At 44.8% G+C, this 16,952-nt stretch overlaps 1 protein-coding gene across 1 annotated transcript in view; it reads right to left on the bottom strand.

Moving 5' to 3' along the window:
* Positions 1–2,167: 2,167 nt before the first annotated feature.
* SCD5 (stearoyl-CoA desaturase 5) overlaps positions 2,168–16,952 on the bottom strand; it is a gene marked incomplete at both ends in the record, with an annotated part of 121,487 nt that continues 106,702 nt past the window's right edge. The window contains 5 exon segments of the mRNA XM_080925525.1: positions 2,168–2,259; positions 7,989–8,057; positions 8,060–8,139; positions 8,141–8,176; positions 8,178–8,213. Coding sequence (XP_080781651.1) covers positions 2,168–2,259; positions 7,989–8,057; positions 8,060–8,139; positions 8,141–8,176; positions 8,178–8,213 — 313 coding nt within the window.

The raw sequence follows: 16,952 nt of genomic DNA, 5'->3' as shown, positions 1-16,952 counted from the left end.
TTCGGGTTCCAGAAAGGGTTAGGTGCTACCTTAAGAAGTCAGATACAGCCTAATACCCAATTCTGCTGATGAATGTTAGAACTGAGTGGACCTTAGACAGAACCTGGCTTAATTCCCTTTTGCAGATAAGGAAATTAGATCCAGAATTTTTTTCTCAAGACCCCATAGCTGGCACCAGGTGGTAGGTTGGGGCATATGTATGAAGTACATTTGTGTTAGCTCCATCATCCCAGGCTGGCCCTGTGTGGTCACCATGACATCACAGGTAAGGGGAGGACAGAACATACTCTACTCGAGCGAACCTCTTCCCCCTGGAAGGAAACAGATGTTCGTCATGTTCTTCTTGGTGATAATCAGGATCAGGTTCCCATTAATTAGCTAATTAGTAAGTGCTGGTGTTGGTAGATAAGAAATGAGGAATAACACCATGGGGGTCCTCATTCGACAGATATGTGCTGGCTTTCCTCCTGGTTGTGCCAAAGGGCAGCTGGGATGGGTAATAGCTGCCCATCAGTAATCTAGAGTTTGTCAAATGTGAATGATTACCAAGCATCCAGAGCTCGAGAGATCATCCCTAAATAACATGCAATTATCTAGGCAAGAATACCAATGAGTTATTATAACTGTGTATTTTAAACTGTTTATAGTTAGTACATTTCTAATGGCCAAATAAGGCTGCTAAATATAGACCTTCACTACAATTCCCAGTTGGTGTGCCATGTCCTTTTCTAACATTTAAATTTAAATGCTGCATCTCCTGAAGGTAGCGTAAACCTAACAAGAGACTTCCTCTCCCTCTCACCTCCAACACAATGGGCAGCTACACACCCTTTATAGGGAGAATAATGCACAGGCTGTTCTAGTCCAGAAGCTACACAATGATTGCTTTTTATTTTGCTGCAAAATCAATGCCGGCCACATGCACCAGACACAACCATAGACACTAATGACTCAAGATGAGTTGTTGGTTATTAAGTGTTGATGGCCAGGTGTGGAAAATTAATACACTTATTTAGTAGAAGCACGTAAAGTAACATGCATCAGTGGCTGAGATCAATTAGAATACAAATTAGGTGTATAAACATTAAAATGAAAGCTTAATTTGTGTTTAATACGGTGTCTGGCATGAATTATACACCTTTAAAATGGTAATAGAAGATAGAACATCTAAAAAGGTGTTCATTTATAAAATGGGCTGAGCAGTGAATACATCCATTAAACTATTTTAAGATTATATTTATTGTGTTTATACATAATTGAGTGTGTGTGAACAAGTGACCATGTGTGTGTTGACACAAGTGATCATGTGTGTATGTGTGTGCACACAGTGGTTGTGTGTGAATATGAACAAGTAACTGAGTGTGTGTGCACATGCACATAAATGATCATGTGTCTGTACAAGTGATTGTGTGTGTGTACACAAGTGATCATATGTGTGTGTTTATATGTGTGTGTGTTGCACATGATTCACACACACACCCACACCTTGTCAGACATGTGGTGAGAGGATAGCTTAAGAGATTTCAGTTCTCTCCTTTCACCATGTGGGTCCGAAAGATCAAACTCAGCATGTATTTTGACCCCTTACCACTGAACCACCTCACCGGCTCCAGACACAATCTCTTTTAGAGCATACAGTGGAGAGTCAGGAAGTCATAAACAGTAAAAATAACACAGGAGTCATTTCCCATACCTTCATCTTTTAAACTTTTTCTTTCTTTTAGACAACAGCAAAGCCTCCTTACACAACACAATAACTGCAAGCCAGGAGGAGCACAGCCCTTACTCAGGAACCTCCCCCTTACCTCTCTGCTCTTTGAACAGTTTGATTCAAAGCATTGCTGTGTTCATGAGAAGGAAGGAAAAGAAATGCTTTCTTGGGTCACACCAAAACAATTCCATGTTCCTCCTCTCCTGGTTAACATGTTTGAGCACATATACACAGCTCTGTGTGTTTGATGATTAAGCTTAGTGGCTGCATCACAATGAGTCATAGTTCTAATGTCTGATTTCTATCACTAATAGTTACGGTTGACATTATTTGAGACAAGTAAAATTTCCCAAACCCTGTAGATTTCATCCCCTCCCCACCTTCTACCCCTTCCTACAAGCACCAAACAAGAAAATTGTAAGCCAAAAGCTGCTAGGTGGATGCCAAGGGTGGCCACTACAGACGGCATTGGCCACCGCCATCACCAGTGTTGGCCTTGCAGGCCTCCATCATCTGCTTGGTCATCCGATTGCGGTCAGTTCGCAGTCCTGGGATGCACATGAAGTAAATAAACTAGGTGGTTGGGTTGAAGTTTAAGCTAAATTTGCTCACAGAGTTGTCAAAGGGAAATGCATGGTGGTAATTGTAGAAGCCTTCACTGGGAAGACAAAGTGTGGTTTGTTTTCACTCATCATGGCTGTCTCCCAAATGGGTGTTTTAAGTGTTTGGTTGTTTTTTTGGGGGGGTGTTATTTGGTTGTTTGGTTGGTTTCTTTATTCACTTTTTAAGGTTAGAATACAAAGTAGTAGGTTTCATTATAACATCTGCATTTATATATGTCATTATATTTAATTCTCAGTTGTTCTTCTGTGTGGTTAATATTCAGGCAGGGCAGGCACAAGATAAGGCAAGGTTTGTGGTTGGACAGTGAAAAAGATAGGTGGGGACAGAGTTTTGGAATGAGAGAGGCCAAGAGAGGAAAGAGTCTAGATGGAGGAGGATCAATCTCTGCGAGGCTTTAATCAGTTACAGGTGGCTGTGATTATCTTATAAGGGATGGATTTTTATAGGACAGTTAGTTTTGTCTAGGTGGGCAGATTATATCTTATCAATTGGATCTGTGTTTACTGTGTGGACGTCTTGTGGAGTGTAAATTTACTGAGATAAACCTGATAGTTAAATTGCAAGTTTCTGGAGCTTTGATTTTTGTCAGGCTGGTGGGAGTTGCTGGGAATGTGGGCAGAGTTTGTGGTGGGGAGTCACAGGAGGGTAGCCATTGCTGCCATAAGAATACCGGCGAATGCCATATGGCTTTACCATGCCAGCTATAGCGAGGGTTAAGTGTTCTTTTTAAAATACTTGCCGTTACATTCCTCGTCCCACAGCCTTCTTTTCTACCCTGCCTTGCTCTAGCTGGCCCCCGCTTCTCCTGTTAGTCTCCTCTGCTTTCTCTCTGAATGTCTTCTCCCCACTCCTTCCCTCTTCATCTCTGAAAATCTTCCCTCTTTTAACAATCCCCTTTTCAGTTTGGAGTGGCATGTACGTAAATGCACACACATCTGTGCACACACATTATTTTAAATCTAGGTTCTACCTATAAAATAAAATATATGACAACTGTCTTCCTAAGTTTAGCTTATTTTGATGTTTGATGCCAATGATTTTCCTGTGAATGTAGTGAATTCAACATTGTTCTGTAGCTGCATGGAATTCCATGGTGGGTGTGTATAGAACCCCTTATCTATCTGCTGATGGACATCTAAACTGGCTCTGTTTCCTGAATGATGTTAACAGAACAGCAGTACAAATAGATGCCTGCACACAAGGTTTCTTATCAGCTTCTAAGATCTCCCGGATTGTAGGCTATTTCAGACCACCTGTTCAGGCAAAAGACTTGGTTCCAGCCCTCGGAAACCTTCACTGAGTTGCTAGACAGGCTAAGTTGAACAGAATATAGCAGCACAGTTGTTCAGCAGCAACACAGGATTTTAGCATCCATGACAGACAAGATGCTGCTCCTTTGGGGCTGGCCCTTCTCAAGGTAAATGCGAAGAGGCTGACAACAGGCCATTATTGTGACATAAGTTCATGAAAGGGAGGCAGTCTCTGTGGGAGGGAGTGATTACAGGAAGACGTCCTTCAAGCTTCGAGCAGGGGAAAATGAGAATGTTCAGACAGGAGAGGAAATTAAAAATCTGGCTTTTAAATATCCAGTCTCCTGTGCAATGTTCCCACCTCCCACCGACCTGGTTCCCACCTTGCCGTTCTTCAAGAGGCATCTTCCTGGCAAATGAGCCTCACTCATTTGATTTTCTTTGTTTTCGTCTACTAATTTTTTTAAATAACAAAAACGTATGTATGACACATCAGCACACATGTGGAAAATGTATGTACATTGTAGAATGACTAAACTGGGCTAATTAACCTATACATTCCCTCCATACAGAGTTTAGTGGTAGAAACTAAAAGGCAGCTACCAGCAATTTACAATATGTTGTTGACATGTATATCACCACATTATACAGCGGATCTATTTAACTGATGGAGGTATGCATGCTCGTGTGTGTGTGTGTGTGTGTGTGTGTGTGTGTGTATGAGAGTGTGTATGCATATGATAGTGTGTGCATGTGTATGTGCATATGTTTGTGCGTGTATGTGTATAAGAGTGTGTACTTTGATAGTGTGTGCATGTGTGTGTAAGAGAGTGTGTGTGCACTGTATATGAGAGTGTGTATGCATGTATGTGTGTGACAGTGTGTGTGTGTGTGTGTGTGTGTGTAAGTGTGTGTGTGCACACGCTCCAATATCTCTCACCCTCCTTACATTTCCCAGCACCTGGTGACCCCATTTACTCCCTCTTTCTTTGAGGTTCAACAGATATACAAGATGTTATATCATTTGTCTTTCTGTGTCTGATGTACTACACCAAGTGCTATAGCCTTTAAGCTCATGGCATATGGCAGGATCCCTTCTTCATTAAGGCTGAGGAATACTGTCTATCACGCACTAATGGAGCATATTGTCTTTAGCTATGCCTCCACTGGTGGGCATTCACTCAGTATCTCAGCTATTATAAATATGGCTTCAGTGAGCATGGGAGTGCAGGTGCCTCTTCAGTAAGTGTTTTGTTTCCTTTGGATATACAGCAAATCATAAGCTTGCTGGATTGTACAGTAACTCTCTTTTTTAACTTTTTTAAATTCTTCCATATTGTTTTCCACAATAGCTAAACTCTTTTACAAAGGAAGAGGAGGGGGAAGAGGAGGAGGAGGAGCAGGGGGAGGAGGAGGAACAGGAGCAGGAGGAGGAGGAGGAGCAGGAGGAGGAGGAGGAGGAACAGGAGGAGGAGGAGCAGGAGGAACAGGAGCAGGAGGAGGAGGAGGAATAGGAGCAGGAGGAGGAGGAGGAGCAGGAGGAGGAACAGGAGCAGGAGGAGGAGGAGGAGCAGGAGGAGGAGGAGGAGGAGGAGCAGGAGCAGGAGGAGGAGGAGCAGGAGCAGGAGGAGGAGGAGGAACAGGAGCAGGAGGAGGAGGAGGAGCAGGAGGAGGAGGAGGAGGAGGAGGAACAGGAGGAGGAGGAGCAGGAGGAACAGGAGCAGGAGGAGCAGGAGGAACAGGAGCAGGAGGAGGAGGAGGAGCAGGAGGAACAGGAGCAGGAGGAGGAGGAGGAACAGGAGCAAGAGGAGGAGGAGGAGCAGGAGGAGGAGGAGGAGCAGGAGGAGGAGGAACAGGAGCAGGAGGAGGAGGAACAGGAGCAGGAGGAGGAGGAACAGGAGCAGGAGGAGGAGAAACAGGAGGAGGAGGAGGAGGAGGAGGAGCAGGAGCAGGAGGAGGAGGAACAGGAGCAGGAGGAGGAACAGGAGCAGGAGGAGGAGGAGGAGCAGGAGAAAGAAGTGGAGGAGGAAGAGGGAAAGGCCAACATTCATCTTTCATCATTTTGCTAAGTCATTCTAACTAAAGTGAAGCTCCAGCCAGCTCTTTTGGATTTTGTTTTCATTTTCTGTGACCAGTTAATTTTCTTTTAAAGGGGCTTTAAAGAGAATTCCCCTCTCCTAAAGTACACAATATAATACAGCACAATGACCTTAAGAATTTTCATAGTTGGGAGTTTTCAATATTCCACAAGAAACTCCCCATCCTCCACCACCTCCAATGGCCCCTGCAGCTCCTTAGCTGCAGTCCCCGCCCTTCCCATTCCTTGGCCCTATTTTCTGTCTTTATAAACTGCCTGCTGTGGATAGCTTGTGGGTTTTTATTTGTTAATGTGCATTTGTGTGTGCAGAGAGATGGAGTTGTACACAGGCCATGCCACACATGGAGGTCAGAGGGTAACCTTAGGGAGTCAGCTCTCTCCCTCTGCCGTGGGTCGCGGGAATTGAACTCATGTCCTCTGTCCTGCACAGCAAGCACTTTTTTCCCACTGAGCCTTTTCTCCTGCCCTGCTTTGAACAGATAATGTGATGATGTCACACAGTATGATGTCCTGCTTTGGACAGATGATGTGATGATGTCACACAGTATGATGTGCTCCTTTGTGATTGACTTCCGTCACTCAGCAGTGTTCTTGAGGTACCCCCGTGCTGTCACATGTATCTTAGCTTTTTTTTTATTTATGAATAGTATTTCATTGTGGGTGTGTAGTGCTGTACATGTCTTGGTCAGTTGATAACTTGGGCTCTTTTCCTCTGTTTAGTTACTAGGAATAATGTTGCTACAAACAACTGTGTTCCTGGAAGACATACATTTCTATTTCTCTTGGGCATAAGGAGTAGAGTGCAGGCTCAGACCACGCCTATTGTGACTCTGGAGGATTTCAGACTCCACCCTTATTCCTTGCTTTATCTTTCATCCTTCTTTTGTTTTTTTGTTTTTTGTTTTGTTTTGTTTTGGTTTTTGTTGGTTTCAGTTTTTTTTTTTTTTTTTTTTTTTTTGGTGTTTTGTTTGTTTGTTTTGCTTTGTTTTTTGTCCCTGGGCCTTCACTGCTGGCCTGGGTAAACTTAAAACATTATGTCCAGTTCTGTAGGACCTGCACCTTAGCCATGCTGTTTGGTTTCCTGACCCACATGTGCCTGTTTACATAAGACATAGTCTATGCTTTCCCCACTTCTATGTGTGCCCAAAATCAACACATAATGTGGGTCCTCTAGTTATAGCCCACTCAAGACACAAGATGACAGGAGAAAGCAGCAGAGAGGAAACAGTCCCTTCTGAACTCTCATCTCCTTACGTCCCCTCTGTCCCCTCCTGTTGAGTGACTCCACAGCCAAAGCTCAGATTATTCCCTCCTGTTGCTGCCATCAACTCAGGTTGACAAGACCTCAGGACCCCCAGGATCTTAAATGGACGCTTGGCCAGACAGACACAGGAACTCCCCACCAAGTCACACTGGTCCTGCCCTTCCCTCCCCGGCTTGATCTCTGCTCAGTGCTCAGTTTTACCAAGGAGCCCGCACTGCATTCAGAGGGGCTCAGCTAATATTTATGAGTTGCTTACTGCACACTGAGCACAGCACTAAAGGCTAAGTACCAGCTCCCATTATCCTCATGCCTTTCGGCTAACTGCTATGATTAACGCTGCTTTAAACCGAGGACAGAAATGCACAGAAGGGAGAGGTAACTCACCTATGACCATAAAGCTGGCAATAAAGGCGGCACCAAAGAGGGCTTACTTCGTGCTAAGCAGCTCGACACGGTTGTATATTAACTTACTTCACTCTCCAGTGAGCCCGGGAGGAGGGAAGGGCTACCTACCATCTTATTACAGATAAGAACCCGAGTGTGGAGGACAGTGCCCAGAGCAAGTAGAGGACCCAGGATGAACCTAACTTGGACTTCATGCTGGCCTAACTCTTGGCAGCTGGTGGTTTCATGAGTGCCCTTTCTTGCCATTGCTTGATTAAAGACTTTCCCCCCCACACATATGATTGGATAGCCAAGTCAGAGAAGACAAGACTGTTTGAGGAGGGGGAAAGCAATTGCTGCTTTTTCCTGTAGGAAAATTTTTTATGATGAAAGTAACTGTTATATCATTTATTGATCATCTTCTGTGCTCTGGGTGCCACACTGTGCAACTTATATGCTCTACAAGGGACATTGCTCTTCCTGTTTGATAGATAAGAGCACCATAAAGCAGAGAACTCACCCGATTTGTTTCAGAGTTAGAAGGCCAAGGCGGGAGTTCGGTTTCTCTCACTCCTTCGTCTTAGAGCTATAAACCCTTCCCTCCCATTAAGTCAATAACATCTGGACTGCCTGCCATTCCTCCTCTGGCTCACTCACCAATGGCCCCCAGAGTGGTGAGTGGGTTCTGCCAAGGTCTGATATGCTTGTCAAGGGGCCACTTTCCGTCATGTGGGCAGAGCTGTTGACCAGCCAGGTGCCATTGAGGGCAATGGTGTATCGCAGGATGGAAGCTAAGAAGTAGGAATTCTACACTCTCTCCCCAGATGTACCAGGGCCCAGATGAAGAGGAAGCACATGTGCATTACGCTCATCTTATTGTACCTACAAGGGAGAATACCATGACGTCATCAGACACTAGATCTCTGGGGAGAGGGACTCGTGAGCCTACAGAAGAGCGGCCATTAGCACACTTGGGGGATAAAGATGAGCAGAATGTTGTAGGACGTGACCAGCGTCGGTATACAGTGGACGAGTCCCCATGAGTCTGAGCTAGCTCCTGGACACTTCTCCAGCAGGAAACCTGAGAGTTAGGCTTACTTGAATAATTTCAAGAAACACCCAGTATTTCTTAAATAATTTTAAATGCATGGTTCTATATTAACTTAGATTGGGAAAAAGGAATGTGGTTCACCACTGGAGGTGTTCTCTGGCCACTAGATGTTAGACTCCAAATCAGTACAAAAAATAAACAGGGCAGGTTGTAAGCCCAGCATACAAGAAGCAAAGGCAGGAGGATGCAGAGTTCAAGGCTATCCTGGACTACAGAACAAGGTGTTATCTCAAAAAATAAAAGTATGAATTCTAGCATATAGCCATATTAAAAATTAATCATTCAGTAGTAAGCTGGGTGTGGTGATACACACCTATAATTCCTGCACTCAGGAGGAGAGAAGGTTGTGAGTTTGGGGCTAGCCTGGGCTATAGAGTGAGACCCAGTCAGGAATAAAAAAGTGAAAAGAAAAGGAAAGTGAAAACAGCACTGAGAGCCATGGGACATTGCTAACAGGCATTTTGATCCAGGGGCCTCCCCGCACACACACACTCTCTCTGTCTCAGCTATGCTTTCAAAGCTTTGTTTCCTAGGACTGTTCTGAGCCAACACCTTGCTGAACAGTGGACCAGTGTTCCATGGGGCTGCCCTGCTCAGTTCTCACAACACAGAGCCAGGACAGCCATGCCAACAGTCGGGACCTCATGGCCTACACAGCTGCCTTGGCCTCCCATGGCTGCGACTCTGGGACACCATTGAAGTTTGGCTGCAGCCTGTAGGAGTCAACTTCTACCCAGAACCCTCTTCCTCCTCCTTGTCAACTGGCCACAGCTCCAGTTCTTAGATCTCTACCCCTCTGAGGCTGTCAGCACCCCATGTAGAGAGAGCCCTGCTGGCAACATGGCTTCCCAAGTGCAAGAGAAACACTCAGTTGTGGGCTTCACTGGCTAGCGTGAGCACATCCAGCTATGTGATGAAAATGCAAAACCCAACCCATCAACAAAACCCCAGATCCTTACCATCCCAACAAAGCGGCAGTGGGTCCAATTGCAAAGCTGCGAGCATCCTTCCTGGTCCTGCGAGACTTCTGCTTACACACTGGTGGAGAAGAAAGGAGAAATGTCAGGGACCATGGTAAGTCCAAGCAGGATGCTCATGTGCTGCGTCTTTATATCAAAAACTGTTATTCTCTGTGATCATTTCAGGGTCCTCAAATCCATCCCATGTGGCCCTGATGCCTCCCCTATATGGTCTGCATTTAATTACAGGCATTGGCCTCTGCTTCTCAGGACAACCCCAGCACAGAGATGGCTCGCTAGCTTCCTTCCTTAATGACACTCAGTCTGAATGTCCTTGCCAGAGGCCCACAATCTCCTATGTCCCCCAGCATGGGAACCCTGCTCATTTCAAACTCCTTTCTTCAATCACTGGTAGGGAGGAAGGCTGGAGCGGGGCCATTGGAATCGTCTGGCTTTTTGCTAAATGGGTTTTTTAATGTTATAAAATATCACAGAGCATTTAACTACTCAACTTGGCTACTTCCTAGCTATGGTGCCCTGAGTAGATTATTTCCTTGTGCTGAGCCTCGGCTTTCTCTCGAGTAAGATGCTGTACCAACAGATTTATTACATGTCTCCCCTGTGCCAGCTTCTCCCCCTCAGCACTGAGACTCCAGTGAAGCCAACAGACAAAGGCAGCCAGTGTGTCGGATGCCTTCTGATAGGAGAGGCAGATGCCAAACAGCATAGAAACACAGAGCACCTCGGTTGTAAATACAAGAAAAACAAATGAGCAGAGGACAATATGATGGGCTAAGGGTATAAAATAGACATCTGGGGGAAGGTCTAACCTGGACTGTGGCTTCAGTGAAGATAAAGTAAGATGCTATCCACTGGGCTAAGTATGTTGGAGGAAACTCCAACACAAGGCCCTGGAGACTTCAGGAAACTGCAGGAGAGGCCAATGAAGGAGGCCAGTGATGGGAACAGGGGGACCAAGGGAAACCAAAGGGGACCAAGGGGGGAAAGGTCTTGTAGGGACTGTGGCAGTGTCTAGATCAGAGAATGCCATTTGAACTGGGAGAGGAATGGAAATGGTGATTAGGAGTTCTAGATCTATTTGAAAAGGCCAGTGACTAAATGTTTTAGACAAACTAAAAGCCTTGATGTTGGAGGGAAGAGACAAAGTCAAGGAAAACATTGAAGGTGGAGATGCTAGCTGACGTGGGCAGAGGGGAGGAGGAGCTGGCGAGGAGCAGCCCCCACTTGAGCTTAGCCTCAGGTCCCGGAAGTCATAGGTGCCTTCTGTAAATGTAGTCAGGGCCTAAAAGCAACTTGTGCAGGAAAGCGTTTGCTTTGTCTCACAGCTTCCAGACTAGTATGGAGATAAGCTAAGGCAGGAGCTCAAGGCCAGAACCCAGAGACAGAAACTGAAGCAGGGAGCTGCTGCTTGCTGGCCTGCTTGGCTACTTTCTTAACTACCCAGGGAGGCAGTGCCCACAATGGGCTGGGTCCTCCCATATCAATCATTAACCAACAAACCGTCCCACAGACTTACCTAGAAGCTAGTCTGTGGGAAGCAGTTTCTCAACTGAGATCTCCTCCTCCCAGCAATGCCTAGATTTTGGATCAAAACGACAAAACCCAACTGTGATAGATGTTATACAACACTGTGAATGGACTGAAAGCCATAGAAATGTGCACTATCAAATAGATAAAACAGGGCTGGAGAGATGGCTCAGCAGTTAAAAGCACTGGCTGCTCTTCCAGAGGTCCTGAGTTCAAATCCCAGCAACCACATAGTAGCTCAAAAATCATCTGTAATAAGATCTGATGCCCTCTTCTGGTATGTCTGAAGACAGCTACAGTGCACTTATATATAATAAATAAATAAATCTCTTTAAAAAGAAGGAGGAGGAGGAGGAGGAGGAGGAGGAGGGAGGAGGAGAAAGAAGAAACCAGCCAAGGTACCTTGAAGAGATTTAGCCCAATTGCTGTACCTAGAAAGGGCACTCTTTAACCGGCTGAGCTGCCTACAGATTGTGTAGTGTGCTCCAGGTTCCCAGCCTTGTGAGTTGCCACCCATGCTGAGGTGTGCTTTGATGGTAGAGCTGTCTTTGAGTCATTTTTGCTCCTGTAAGTAACCCTTTACCCACACTTCTGTAAGTAATGCCAGTAAAACTTATTGGTTCACCAAGTCCCACTTTGTTCTGTTGTGGGTCTCCTATCTGGGGTGAGTAGGCACTGTGTTGTGTCACGTAGCATGTGACTAAACTTGCCAAATGGATACATGGTGGCAGTCAGGCAGACTCTGTGAGCTCAAACAAGTATATGGAAAATGCTCCTAAATATTTGTGGACTGACCAAATGATACTTTGGTTAATAAGTGATAAATTCTTAACTTCTCAGAAAGATAAGTGCATTGATTTTAGTAAAGCAAATAGACTGAGTATCTAGCTTTAGTTGTTGTTTTTAAAGACCCAACCACACAGTAAATGAGCAGTCTGTTCTGGGATTCTTTCTATTGGAGGCTTATCTCTTGGGTTGTCAATTCAAGATTTCACATAAAACCTGATCAAAGGCTTCCTTGCACCAAAATTTCCAATCCCTAGTGTAAAAGAACCATTTCTGAAAATAAACTCCTAAGTTATTCTCCAGTCAGTAAAATATATAATAAATGCAACAATATGTAGAATAGACCCTCATTCTCATGAGTTTAATTTTGCTTTGCAAACTCTTCCTAGAGCATTTTGTCTCTGAACTTGGGAGAAAACCTTTGAGCTCAACGGAAGAAAAATAACAAAGTCAGAACTAGAGTAAGGTGGTAAACAGACAATCAAGAATGACCACAGAATATAGTGGCTAGCCTCACAGATTTGAAAGCAGAGAGAAACCCACATATTTAATCAGGAATATAAAATTACTCACATCAGCTTTAGAGTAATTCTAAAGCTGCTCCCTGCTACTTAGAAAGAGGGATGATGCTTAGGAGGGAGAAGGGATAATGCTTAGGAGGAGGGATGATGCTTAGGAGGAGGGATAATGCTTAGGAGGAGGGATATTGCTTAGGAAGAAGGATAATGCTTAGGAGGAGGGATGATGCTTAGGAGGAGGGATATTGCTTAGGAAGAGGGATGATGCTTAGGAGGAAGGATGATGCTTAGGAGGAGGGATGATGCTTAGGAGGAGGGATGATGCTTAGGAGGAGAGATGATGCTTAGGAGGAGGGATGATGCTTAGGAGGAGGGATGATGCTCAGGAGAAGGGATGATTCTAGGTGCCAGAGACTCATTCCTGTCGCTCACCATTTCTTAGCACACCAGTCAGTACCACAACCGAAAAGACGTTTCAGATTTTAGCTCAGGACACGGAGCCTAATTTCTTGAGACATGGGGTTGTATACACTTGTAATCCCATAATCTGGTGAGGCTTAGCGTGAGGATCATGAGTTCAAGGCTAGCCTGGGATGCACATCGAGCTTGAGAGCTTGACTTTAAAAATAGACAACAAAAGAAACTAAAACTACTAAAAAATTAAGATAAATAATCCTGGTTTTCATGCAACCAACACCACCACATACCAAGTGCCTCATCCAAGAGTGCTGACTAGCCTGTGAAAACATACACAGGGTGCTAAGCTTTTGGCTGCTCCTCCTCATCTTGTCTCTATAAACCAAGCACATTGAAGAGAAGAGAAGCACTGGAAACATCCCAGAGACCCAAACTGTTCCATGAAAATGAGTCCGGATTTCTCCCCACCCCCTGGCCTTGATAAGCTTCAAACTCTCAGCATCCTTTTCATAGAAAAGCAAGTGCTGCAGCATTTCCTACCCATTGGTTGCTCTTAAACACAGCAGTCTCAAGCCAGTGGCCTATGAGATATTAAGAGAGAAATCTATTGAGTGTGGCATGAAGGGACACACCTGCCAGCCTCCAGAGGGGATGGCCTGGGGAACCGTGAGAAGCAGCAAATGAGATTACAGCCCCATGAATGTGTTGTAATGGCAAGCAATGAACTGCTGGAACCACTTGATTAAACATGCGTGCTTCTGTGATTTCATTTAAAGCCTCACCGGAAGCTCATTTCCCCTTCAATTCTTGCATCTTATTGAGCCCCAGGAAAAATAACGGGGGTGTTTACTAAACATTTATTTATTGGACGAACGATACAGCCTGGCAGGTTGCACGTGACGCAAGGGTCATTTCCCCGACACTCGTCACAGTTCTTGAAAGGTTCTTTGGGAAGTGTGGCTTGTTTATCTTTCCTTTTCCTGCTGGAAATGTGATGCGGCCGGAAGACCAGAATTGGACTCTAGCGAGTTCAGTGAACAGAGTTCCCTCCACGGGATGTTTACTTGGTTTAACAATGAAGAAATGATGTCAAGACCCGGTCCAGAGGGTCTGTTGACAGCTTCCCGAGGGTAATTTAGAACACAGTCATCATTTTGCTTTTTAATTAATGACACAGCACATGAAAGTCAAGGCCTATTTTCAACTTAAGCAGAGTTAAAGTCAATGCTGTCTCTGCTTTTGACTTTGTCTGTCTGGTTACACAAAGAAGCAAGTAAGCCTTTGTCTTTGGTAGAAGCAGCTAAGTCACTTGTCTTCCATTCTGGCTTTCCCTGTCTGATTCTTCTGTCTGTTTCTGTCTCGTCCTCCCTTTCTTCTTAGTTATCAATTGTTTTCCATAAATTATATGAACAGTAGCCCAACGGTTAGTGGCCTGTGGTACAGGATTACCCTGGCAAACTAAAATCATTCCCTGAGTAATATTTTAAAGAGAGCGGGTGTGTTTACAGTTTGTCACCCTTAGAACCTCTTCCCACATTCACCCTGTCTTCCTGACATAAACTGATCACCACAGGAAGAGACATAACTGCTTCTCTCACTCTGGGATTCGTGAGATTGAATGTAATTTGTTTGTTGGTTGCCATTTTCCTGGGGGGCAAAAGCTATGTATGCCTCTTACCATATTCTCAGAGAGCTCTGATCCTCAAGAGAGTGCATCTGTAGCAAAGCTACTTCTGTCTTTGACAACGGTGCTGTTGTTTAATTGTGGTTTTTCTTTGTTTGGGGATTTACTGAAGAAATTAAATCAACTTCAAGTCTGAACCTTTTGAAAACGAGATTGTTATCGTCTTCAATTTCTTTGGTAGTTAAAAAAAAGTGGAAAATAATTATGCAGACGCTAGATAACAGCACGTGTGTCTCCCAATTATTCTGTTCTATGTACGCAGAGGTCATGTGCTGGAGAGACAACAGTGGACCAACCCTGCCACCTCTATCAGTGGCCAGCATCCAGCCAGGCTCTGAGGGGAAAGAGCCAACGCAGCCATTTGATCTGCCTTCAGGATCAATCAGCCTACTCCTGCTGAGTTAGTTATGTGGATGGTCAAATTGTCCTCATCCAGGGCAAGGGTCAAAAGGCCATTTAACATGACCACTTCATCCCATGTTTAAAGGCATACCCTTCATATATGTCACATGGGTTTCATTCCTGTGTTCAAGTTGTGCTGTTCTTCCGAATCTCGGAAGCCTGTTTTGCTAGATCTACCTGTGCTATGAGTCCCTGCATTCCCAGTGGCCTGTATTCTCAGTGGCCTTTGGTATGACAACATCAAGACCCCAAGGTTTTCCTGCTAAATGAAAGTTGACATGATCAGTCATATAAACTTACAAAAAAAAAAAAAACAAAAAAAACAAAATCAATGTTTATGAGCAGGGATGTTAGCACATACCTGTAATCCTAGCACTTGGGAGACTTGTGGCAGGCGGGGCACAAGTTCACGACCAGTCTGGACTGAACAGTAAGTTTGGAAGGCCAATCTAAGCTATATAATGAGAACCTGCCCCCCCACATAATTATTGTCCATGTTTCTGCCCTAATAAAAACCTCAGCCTTCTTAGATGCTAATGAGAGTCTGAAGCTGAATTACTAGGATTCTCTAGAGGAACAGAACCTATCAAATGTATCTATATTATTAGGAGATATTTATCATATTGACTTACACAACAGAGGCTGGGTAGTCAGTCTAGCAGTGCTGCCCGCACACTAACAAAGAACCACGCCCCTGTTACAGAAGGGAGATAGTTTAGCAGTCCCAACCCAGCCCTGACAGCTTAGATGCTCCCCGGAGGGTGATTGGCATTGAGTCCACATTGAAGATGCTCTTTGCCACTGAGCCATCTCTTCCAGCCCCTACTTAGCAAATTTTGTTGACCCTTAATATCACATATACAAAGACAACTGCCACTCCCGTTTGCCGGTGCTCTAAGGTGTCTGTGGCTAGGTTCGCTAGAAAATGAGCTACTGTGCCCTTTGTCTCTTTGAAATACTACTGCGTCCTGTTTGCCACGCGGGGACCCGCCAGCACATCCACGGGGAAGCAGGCTACCTGCTGAGGAAGATCCCACACACATAATGTTTTGCTTATGATAAGCAAGACAGTGTCCCACAGTCATCCACAGAGAGGACGCGGGGGCACAAAGGAGCTGCTGACAACTCAGGGGAAAGGCTCATATTTCAAATGCATCAGCTCTGCTTCCAACAAAGCTTCCCCCCCCCCTTTCAATACACACTTGAGCTGTTTGAATCCTATCCTTCTCCCTGTTGCCCTTTCTCCTGACAGCAAAGGTATGAAGGGTTTAGAGGGAGAGAGTGTACCTGTTAAGAGTCTACAGTCTTAAGATCCTCCCTCTGCCTGAGCACCATGTTAGAAGGGTCTTCTAATTTTGTAATTTCTATTCCTGTTTCTCTCTGGAAACACTTGGCCTTTAGAAATCCCCTCACCACCGCCTGGGAGTCTGAGGGCTCAATACTCCACACATGCCCTAAAATTAACCAAAGTCACTCACAATGTGATCCATTTGGGCAAATATTGATACAAAGGAAGTGATGTCATGTGTCTATGTATATGAGAGGGAGAGAGGGAGAGAGAGAGAGAGAGAGAGAGAGAGAGAGAGAGAGAGAGAGAGAGAGAAAGGATTAGAAGGAAGAAATTGTATAATCAAATTATAACCTCAAAAAAGAAAAAAGACAAAAAGAAAAATCCTTATGTGCAATTTTTTAGATTCAATGAACAAGCTCAGTTTCTGCTCACCAGGAAAGACAGACCCACAAACACAAATACACACACATACACAGACACACACACCTGCACACTCACACAAACAGACACAGACAGACTCAAACAGACACACATGCAAACAGGTAGACAGATTTGTCACACACAGAGAGAGACACACACATGTACACACAGAAAAACAGACACACTCCAGGTAAACACATTTGTCAGACACACACACACACACACACACACACACACACACACACAGAGTTCCTTTTGATCTCTTGATAGGAATACTTGTGACCTTCTTTGGCACGGAAGCAGCTAAGAGCAGTTTAAGAGAGAGCCAGAAGGCAGCAGGCTCTGCACGTCCGTTGAGTAGAAGTATGCTCTGGAAAATCGCTTTACCTTATCCGTGTGTCACACTTGTCTGTGTACAGAGAAGTGTGCTCAGTGCCCGGTCCTAAGAAACCTGACAACGCTCACCCCCAGCTGCTAGCAAATGG

Source organism: Micromys minutus (genome assembly GCF_963924665.1).
Source record: "Micromys minutus genome assembly, chromosome: 11".
Classification (NCBI taxonomy): Eukaryota; Metazoa; Chordata; class Mammalia; order Rodentia; family Muridae; genus Micromys; species Micromys minutus.
The sequence above is the reverse complement of the archived record's forward strand: the minus strand, read 5'-3'. Positions and strand labels throughout refer to the sequence as shown.